The 9,896-nt window shown below is 35.4% G+C and overlaps 1 protein-coding gene across 1 annotated transcript; it reads right to left on the bottom strand.

The window, feature by feature from the left end:
• Positions 1–8,988: 8,988 nt before the first annotated feature.
• Positions 8,989–9,549, bottom strand: LOC145076857 (histone H4-like). Its single transcript, XM_079022662.1, has one exon. The coding sequence runs from the start codon at positions 9,461–9,463 to the stop codon at positions 9,152–9,154; it is 312 nt and encodes a 103-aa protein (XP_078878788.1). The 5' UTR covers positions 9,464–9,549; the 3' UTR covers positions 8,989–9,151.
• Positions 9,550–9,896: the final 347 nt, after the last annotated feature.

Below are 9,896 nucleotides of genomic sequence, written 5' to 3'. Positions count from 1 at the left end.
AGTAAGAACCATAGGTAAACATTGTGTGCATGCTAAGAGCATGGGACAAGTGTAATAATTCAAGTAAGAAGTTGATTACCCGAAACGAAAAATAATGAGTAATCGATATGGTGATAAATAAAAGGTGTTTTATTTATACTCAAAGGTTTGAGGCCATATGGTATTAGTATTATTCTTGTGTTTCACATTTGCATGTTTTGACTTCCTGAATAATTTAATTGGTTAAGAACAGTTAAATTATTCGAACGGGCCACAGTCGTTCATATGTTGGAAGTAGGTATGAATGAAGGTTGTCATGAATTGGTGTGTGGAATGTCTAAAAGAGTATTAGACATAAGCAAATGTTTGCTGCAACGTTCAAGAGTGCTTATAAATATGATTTAAGCATTGGACTAAACCCACGCTCACTTGGATCACTCCATGAATTGTATCACGAGTGATTGGTGAGACGATAACATCTTATATTCTTGAAACCGATATGTGTGAGTTGTATCTTGTAAATCGGTTGCACATTGATAATATGTAAACGCACTAGTAACTTGGTATTATAAAACATATTGTTGTGTGTGATTCGGTGAGTGAGTGCAAGCAAGCATTGTATCAAAGTTTATCCGTTCCTTTTATCCAAAGTAGGATAAAAGCGATATCTTTGGGCCCCTCGATGATTTAGTGATGACAAACGTAAATGCTCGGCCGGGCTAGGGCTAATTTGATTTGTTCAATTAGTCAGTCGTCATAAATTGGGAATCGAGATATAGTACAAAGAGAATGATTTGAAATCATATCTCATATGATATCTAGAATGGAGGAATATATGATCCCTTATTTAAAGGACACGCGTATCTGATAGGATCAGAGTTGACAGCGGCTTTGGAAAGCTACGATTGCAGATCAGGATCTGAAGTCATACGCATAATAGTTATTAGACTTATCCAAGTGGGAGACTGTTGGATTAGTGTCTAAGTCCATAACTGTTTTGGTATGTACTTGACCCGATGGTGCATGGTCCTTTTGGGTTGCCTTTACCAAAGCAACTTGATAGGATGAATTATGGAGAGAAAGGATTAAATATGATTTATTAATATATTATGAGAATAATATATTAAAGAATAAATCATATTGTTTAATTAATATTAGTCAATAATTAATTGGTAATTAGTTTTGTGACTAAAAGAGATTAATTAAACTTAAGGGACTAGAATTGTAATTATAAGATAATTGCAATTTGGGTCATGGATTGCCTTATATTAAGGAGTGGACGAATTCTATGGGAAAACCCAAGAAGAAATCGTCCACGACCTTAAGGAAAGGGATCCATGGGTTGCTTAGGGCTTAAGTATCCAAATTAGGGTTTCCTTGTTAGATAACCCTAATAGCCTCACTATAAATAGACCCCTTAAGGACCAAAAACGTGGACAAGACTCCTCTAGGGTTTGTAGACGTTTTTGGGCAGCCTCCATCCTCTCTCCTCTTCATCCTCTTGCTTATGGTGTTTGTGAACCATTAGAGGAGTGACAATTGTGACTCTATGCTTTCTAAAGTCAATACAAGGAGATTTGGGATTGTTATTGCTACATAACAATCAAGGTAACATCTTAAACCTATTCTCATGTTAATATGATTACTTGAATGCTAGAATTAGGGTTTATAGTCTTGGATAACTTGCATGTACAGTAGAGAAACCTAGATCCAAGCATTAGGGTTTGTATGAGCACATAGGATGTTCTTAGGACCAAAACCCATCAATTATGTGTACTATTTTTTATGTATCGGTATTTTGGGGGAACTCACTAAGCTTCGGGGTTACAGTTTTAGTTTTGGTTTCAGGTACTTCGGATGATTGCGGGAAGGCGAAGGCGTGATCGTACAGCTCCTCATATTTATGATTTTGATTTCTGGGATACTCTGACATGAAACTATTTTGAAAACACTTTGTAATAATTTATGGTTTTAATGGGTTGAAAAAGTTTTTAAATTGGCTTGATTTTTTATGGGTGTTACAACCACCCATCTAGAGCTACACATGCCCGACTCCGCGCCAGACCCTAATGATCCTCAACCAAAAACAAAGAAATATTCCTCGAAAATCCTAACAGGCGTGCCCAATGAACGAACTGATTCCCCCACTTACGCTCATGACCACCTCCAACGATAGTCTACCTCGACTGGTGAATGCTACGATCTCATCACAGTCTTACACACTTCAGACCAACCACGGTTACCACACATGGCCTTACCACACCTTAAACATCACAACCGCACGCACCTGAGTCGAAACCCGCATCCAACCAGGTGTTCAGGTCATACTTCGAATTCCGAAACCCTCGGCCTGAACTCAACCATAAACATGCTATGCAAAAATAAAGAAGACGTCGACCAGTGGTTGGAAGTTTCACAAACTCCCACTTACACCACCTCAATCTAAACATACACTTGGGTCGTCTCTCTTCCTAACCAAGTTGAGAAATATGCCCTAGTTCCATGTTGGATTAGTGTCTAAGTCCATAACTATTTTGGTATGTACTTGACCCGATGGTGCATGGTCCTTTTGGGTTGCCTTCACCAAAGCAACTTGATTGGAGAAATAAATAAAGAGAGAGGTTATTATGATTTATTAATATGTTATAAGAATAATATATTAAAGGAGAAATCATATTTGTTTAATTAATATTGGTCAATAATTAATTAAGAATTAATTTTGTGATCAAATGTAATTAATTAAACTAGAGGGGCTGAATTGTAATTATGTGATAGTTACAAAATATGGTAATGGTTATAATAAATATGGGTTGAACGAATTCAAGGAGATAAGGATCCTTGAAATCATCCAAAGGATAAAAGATAAGGGTTTTCAAGGCTTATCTTATGGTTGTTTGGTGGGCAAGCAACTAGATAAGGATAAGGACTAAAACCTAATCTTTACACCTATATAAATAACCCTAAGGCCATAAGAATTCGTCCATGCCTTGTCTAGGGTTCCTAGAAACGAATTTTATACCTCTTCCCTTTCTCTCTTGCTTCTCCATTTGCTCTTGGTGTTTGTGAACCATTAGAGGAGTGACACTTGTGACTCTAAGCCTTCCAAAGTCAATACAAGGAGATTTGGGATTGTTATTGCTACATAACAATCAAGGTAATATTATAAACCTATTCTTATGTTAATATGATTACTTATATGCTAGAATTAGGGTTTCTTTATGTGTTCATAATGTTGTGTATCTAATAGTGAAAACATAGATCCAATTCTAGGGTTGCATGCACACATAGGATTGTTTGTACAAATCCCATCATTCCACACCCGATAGAACTACCAAAAATTCTGATCAATTCTCCCCTTCTTGGATTCGACGAAGATCTTTCATCCCATAAGTCAGATGGATTTCCAACCCATCAAACCTCATATAGCATGAACCGCCTATGACCTGCGCTTACCAAAACTAACGTTCCATTACTAGCCAATCTCAACGATTGCTCAACTCCTGAAATCTGAAAGAATACTCTTGAGACCTTAACCACTCTAATAATTTGAATCACTTCCCATGATACCACACCAACTCCTTAAGTCTTTTATGTTGGGACTAAAAACCATAACCCCTACCCTGACTTACGAATCCTCACCCTAACTTCCATTCTCAAGGAATCACTGAATTCTAACTGTCTACAACCCATGTAAATACAAAACTCCCTTGACATTTCCAATGACCAACAACTCATGCAACTGACATCACCATCTTCCTGCTACCGCTCCTCTCCTAACAACGGTAGTGCTTGAACCCAAAGGTTCTTCCATAGACAACTGTCGATCATACCAGAACAGATGATAAAACCACTGAACCCTAACTGAGATCCTCCAAGCAATACCCCACTAACCAACTGTATGATATTATCGTCTAATGAGTTATAGCATATTAGTTGTTAAAGTATATTAGTTATAGTTATCACGAATAATGATAAGTTATCTGTTGAATCATCAAATCTTCCTATTTTCAGTTAGGCCAATGAAATCCACAGTAAATATTATAGATCAATCAAAGAAAAATAAGTGGACCTCACCCGTTGAATCATTACTATATCCGCTAGTGTGATATTCAAATTCAATAGAGATGAAATTGGAACAAGTTGACCTTATATTTATTTTCATTTCTTTGGAATCCGCAAGAATTTGTCGATATTTCCAATTCAATCGTCTTGTTCCTAGATGTTCCATATGAATAAATTGTCATTTGGTTCCTGATGGGTTTTAGTCATATAAACATTCCTATGTGCACATGCAACCCTAATGCTTGGATCTAGGTTTCTCTAATTGAACATACATTGAATCCAAGACTTCTAATGGCTAATAGAGTATAATAACAATAAGAAATCAGAATTAGAAGTTTACCTTGAATCACTTGCTTGATCTTCTTGTCCTTGAGGCTTTAGAGTCACAATTGTCACTACTCTAATGGCTTACAAACACCAACTAGCAAGAGGATGATTTAAGAGAGAGAGAGAGAGAGAGAAGAGGGGATCAAATCGGCCAGGGTTTCTTCTCAAAGCACAAGTGTCGATTTCCCTTGACCCCTAGGGTCTATTTATACTAGTTAGGCTCCTAGGGTTTCACCCTTAAACCCTAATTGGATAACTTAGGCCATAAGCAATCCTAATCCCTTCATGATAAGCCTTTGGACGATTTTAAGGCCTATCTAAAGTCCTTAAAACCAGCCACCCTTTATCCATAAGGGATTTATAGCCCAAAGTATAATTATCATACAATTGACAGTTTATGCCCCTTTATTCAATTAATCTCTTTAAGTCACCAAATTAATTCCTAATTAATTTATGACTTATATTAATCAAATACCAATATTATTATTCCTTATATTATTCTTATAATATATTAATAATATTGCTTCTCTCATTATAAATCACTCTGTCAAGTTGCTATGGTGAAGGCAACCCAAAAGGACCATGCACAACCGGGTCAAATACTTGCCTAATATAGTTGTAGCCTTAGACACTATTCCAACAGTTCCTTCATGGAGAACCCTTTATTTTAAGTTAAAAGATAAGAAAATTTTTCACTATCTTTCTTTGGTTACAAGATCAAGATTAATTTATATCTATATAATATTTCTATATTTAGATTTATAGATATGAGCTCGTGGCTTGATAAAAAATTCCATTTCGTTGAATCCAAGATTTTTGTTCTGACAATCATATGAAGAATGGATGTGAGAAAAATACTCTCATTCCAAGTTTCCTATTTATTTTATTGAATATTGTTATTATATTGAGTATTGAAGTGAAGTAAAAAATTAGAAACTCTCTCTCTTCTAACAAAGAAAAAGAAATAGAAAAAGATTAGTAATTTACTATACATCAGTGTAGTAAAAATCGGTCTAGACGGCCGATTAATCGGGTATTAATCGCTAAGCGGTCTTCAACCGAATAGGATTAAGGCTAATCGATCGTCTTAATCGGTTTTGGTCAAAGGGGTGAAAGTCGAAGCTAGACGGTTCTAATTGGTCCTAAGCGGCCTAATCGGCCAAATTTTCAAATTTTCGAATTTTTAAATATTAAACCAAATTTTTCAAAATTTCAAAAGTTCATAGTATTTCAATGTTCAACTAATATATAAAAATAATAATAAATTTTTAAAATAAATTTTAAAGTTTTTCCCCAAAATTTTCAAAATTTCTATGTTCTCAAATTTATAAATATCCAAATTTACTTCTTTTCTTTAAATATATTAAAATTTAAATAACTTTTCTTATTAATTGGATGATAAATCGTTGTGTTTGTTAAACTTATTAGGCTGGAGGGTGTGGTGTCACCGAAACCACACTCCCTCCCCCGCCACATAAACGCAATGTCATTTTTTACCATTCAAGTGTGGTTTCTTGCCACACCAACAGAGTGGTGCCACACTTTTAGGGTTTTTTTTTAACTATTTTAATTTAATATAACTTATTTTTTTAATAAAAATACATAATTTTAAAAACATAACATTTCATTAATTAAAAATACAAATACCATACATTACTTAATTAAAAAAAAATAGAAAAACAAAGTAGAAACATAAAACCAGCAACTTAAAAAAAAAAACACACGCACACGAAACGATTAAAAACTTGAAAAAAAAATTAGAAATTAGCCACGATTGATGTAAAGGTTTTTCACTTCCTCTTTCATCGCCAAAACCACTTCAAGCTCGGCCCCGGTCATATTCGACGTGTCTATCGCTAGTATTCGCATGTCGCTCTCCCTTTGTTTCCGAAACTCTCTTTCAGAAGCAATTTTCAAAATCTTGTCTATTCTGTCTTTTATACCTTTCATGTTGGATCTCATTTCTTTCAAATCATCTGAATTTGACGCTTTGTCTTTGCCTTTGCTTTTTGATTTGTCTCTTCCTAATGGTCGGGAAGGTGGTGAAACTGGAACAGGTTCATCTTCATTCAGATCAAATTGAACACGAGCATCTGATGTAGTGTGGTCAGATTCAGATGTTCTGCTGCGTTTTGACCCGCTGTCGATATGCTCGTCAGATGTTTTGCTACTCAGTCATTTCCTGTTATCATTCAAAAAATTCCAAGCTTCAAGAAACTTGAAAGCGTTCAGCTTTTTTTTTTTTTGATACACTTTCAACGCTTTCTTCAAAATCACTTCATCGTTTTCTCCACTTTTCCATTGACGTTTCATGTTTTTCCACAAGTCATTAAACAACATGACTTCTTTGTTCATCTTCCCCCATTTGGAGTACACTTGATGTTTTGAACGGTATTCTCCACGGTTCATTCCTTTATGGAACCTGTGTAAAACGTGATTCCAAAAGCGGTCATGTTTTTGGTCTTTTCCAACTGTCGCATCTTCTTAAATATCGGATTGTGCCAACACTAACGCTTCCAAAGGTTCCCAACATCTAGCCTCCGCCTTCTGTTTTCTTTTTAGTTGCTGCTCGAGTGGGCTGAGTCTCTGTAACGAATTCCGATTCAGAATCAGAAACGACCGTTTCTGGTTGTGTTTGTGTTTGTTGAACAAACTCGGGTTGACATAATAAATCAAATAGATTAAAATCCGAGTCGGGTTGTGGTAGTGGTGGTGTTTGTGGTAGTGGTTGCGCTGGTCATTGTGGAAAATATGGAAGCATACCGCCGTAGTGTTAAAACGGAGGTAAGAAAATCGGTTGATCAAATGAAGGTATTGGGGTTTTGGTGTTTCTTACTGGTGTTTTTTCTTTGGTAGACCTTTTGGAAGAAGACATTTTTTCAAAAAAAAAATGATGAAAAGATTATGAAAATATTTGTTTAAAGATGGAGTGAAGGTGGTGAATGGTTAAAATGGTAACATGTATATATATATATATATATATATATATATATATATATATATATATATATATATATATATATATATATATATATATATATATATATATTGAGTAATGGTAATAAAAATAAAAATAAAATAAAAAAAGAAGAAGAAGAAAAATACACGAATCTTCAGCCTTCAACGGTCAAAATTGACCAACCAATCAGAGGACGCGGTCTTCAATGGCCGCAGGAAACCGTGCCCTGGGGGCGGTGTTCCCGGTCTACGTGGCAGAAAACGCGGTTCCAAACCGCACCCACACCGATGAGCCTTATTAAATTTTTATGTTTATTTATTTATATTCTTACAATTAATGTCATATTTATAAATTTTTGAAATAATTTTCTTATTAATTAATGGTCTCTGATTAAACCCCATTAGTCGATTAATCCCTAGACCCCAATCTACCGACTAGCTAACGTCTAACGTTTTCTGCAACCTTGCTATGCATAACATAAAAATTAGAAGAATTTAGAAAGAGAGTTCTTTTTCTTAATCTCATTAGCAAGATCTAAGAATCCATTTAGTTGATAGAAGAGGGGGGAGGCCTAAGGATCAACCTAGCAAGATCTAAGAATCCATTTAGTTGATAGAAGAGGGGGGAGGCCTAAGGATCAACCGTAGTGGGCAAGGGGATTGCTTTTTCCTTGACCAGTTCTTTCAAAAAACAATTTAAGGCCCTAGCCATTGAACTTGCCAAATTCTAGACTTTTCAGCACCAGTAAATTTAAAACTAGAATGGACACCACACCATTATCAGACGGATGTAAAAACAAGGGATCATCAAAATCATAATGATCCGGACTCTTGGAACCAGAAGCAGAAGCTGGAGTTTCTCCAACAATGACTGATAAACCTTATATAACAATTAAACTGTGTTCTTTGGCAAACCCAACAATTGTACTAAACCAGATTTAACCATCTTTCTTGAGGATGACAAGTTTGTACAACCACAATACCACAGTCCTCTGTTATCAACAAGTTGTAAGAGTCACAAACAAAGATGTAAAACTAAAACAAACAAATATACGCTCAAGCAACACAGAAGCACCTTATATAAAAAACCTAAACAAACAAGAAGGCGTGTGAAAACCTTACAGTGATCCACTGAAATAATGCTCAACAAGCAACAAAGTAGTTTACCTTAGATCTGTACATAACAGACTAACACTGAAGGCATTCAGATGCCAGAAACCACCAAACCACTCAGATTGCACTGTTTGCAACCTTGACGTTGACCGTCTCTTAGCACTTGTTGTCAAAGAATAAGACGTTAGATCTAACGGCAATAGTCAAGAAAACGTTTACTTTCACCGGCTCTGTCCATAAAAAAGAGAACCGATGGCCGCTTATACCTTCATTTAGTTAAGAATGGAAAAGTTTCAAGAAAAGCTTTGGTTTCTATATCACCAAATTAAAATGTGTGAGAGTGACGAATTCTAAATCCCACAAAAAAATCACTAAATTTAATCACTTTATACTGTATGATACATAAAACAAACATAAAGAAAACACCCAAATACGATTAGTGATTTATACAAAAAAAATAGCACAGCAACGACAATCAATTTTTGAAATGAACAAGGCGTTTGTATAACAATATTCAGTTAATCAAATAAAAGTTTATGCCAGAATCCAAAACAAAGGCAGTAGATTAAATTAATATCATCCTTTTTAAGGATTGAAGCAATCGATTTACATAAAGCTACTAGATCTAAAAAATGGAAATTTTATAGATAGAACCACTACAAGAACGAAAAGAAAATAGAACAGTGAGGGTACGAAGAACCATTTATGGATCTCAGCCTCCAAATCCGTAAAGAGTCTTTCCTTGCCTCTTCAGAGCGTAGACAACATCCATTGCAGTTACAGTCTTCCTTCGAGCATGCTCAGTGTATGTAACTGCATCACGAATCACATTTTCCAAAAAGATTTTCAGTACACCTCTGGTTTCTTCATAGATCAGACCACTGATCCTCTTTACACCTCCTCTCCTCGCTAACCTCCTGATAGCTGGCTTTGTGATTCCCTGAATGTTATCACGGAGAACTTTCCGATGACGCTTCGCTCCTCCCTTACCAAGACCCTTTCCACCCTTTCCACGTCCTGACATTGTTGGAATAATCACTACGCAAACTGAAAAAAGCTTCGGATTTCTATAGAGAGATGAATATGATTTGAATGTCGGAAAACGGGATTGGTGTGATTTATAAAGGGAGGGATAAATTTGGGGATTTTGAGTTTGAAGCGGAAGCGGGATGGTTTTGTTGGATAAGATCGACGGTGGAGATAACGATCCGTGTGCTTCATTTGTTTTGTTTTGTTCCCGTTGATGAAGTTATAATCGATGGTTATAAATCGTTTACCAAGTATAATGGATTGATGACGTGGGATGCTATATTGTTTTAATTGATATATTATGCTTTAAAAATAAAATCAATTCTAAGTTATTCATGTAAATCAGTCGAATGTTTTTATACCAACCAATATTTCAAACATCACATAAAAAGTTCATCGATTATAATATTTATTTCTAATAATCTTAA

This window comes from Lactuca serriola, chromosome 9 (genome assembly GCF_051521515.1).
Source record: "Lactuca serriola cultivar US96UC23 chromosome 9, Lser_US96UC23_V15, whole genome shotgun sequence".
NCBI classification, from domain to species: domain Eukaryota; kingdom Viridiplantae; phylum Streptophyta; class Magnoliopsida; order Asterales; family Asteraceae; genus Lactuca; species Lactuca serriola.
This window is presented reverse-complemented; position numbering and strand designations above follow the sequence as displayed.

Bases quoted from the DNA above. Each gene is read 5' to 3' on its own strand.
- LOC145076857 (XM_079022662.1), bottom strand. From the start codon at position 9,463: ATGTCAGGACGTGGAAAGGGTGGAAAGGGTCTTGGTAAGGGAGGAGCG.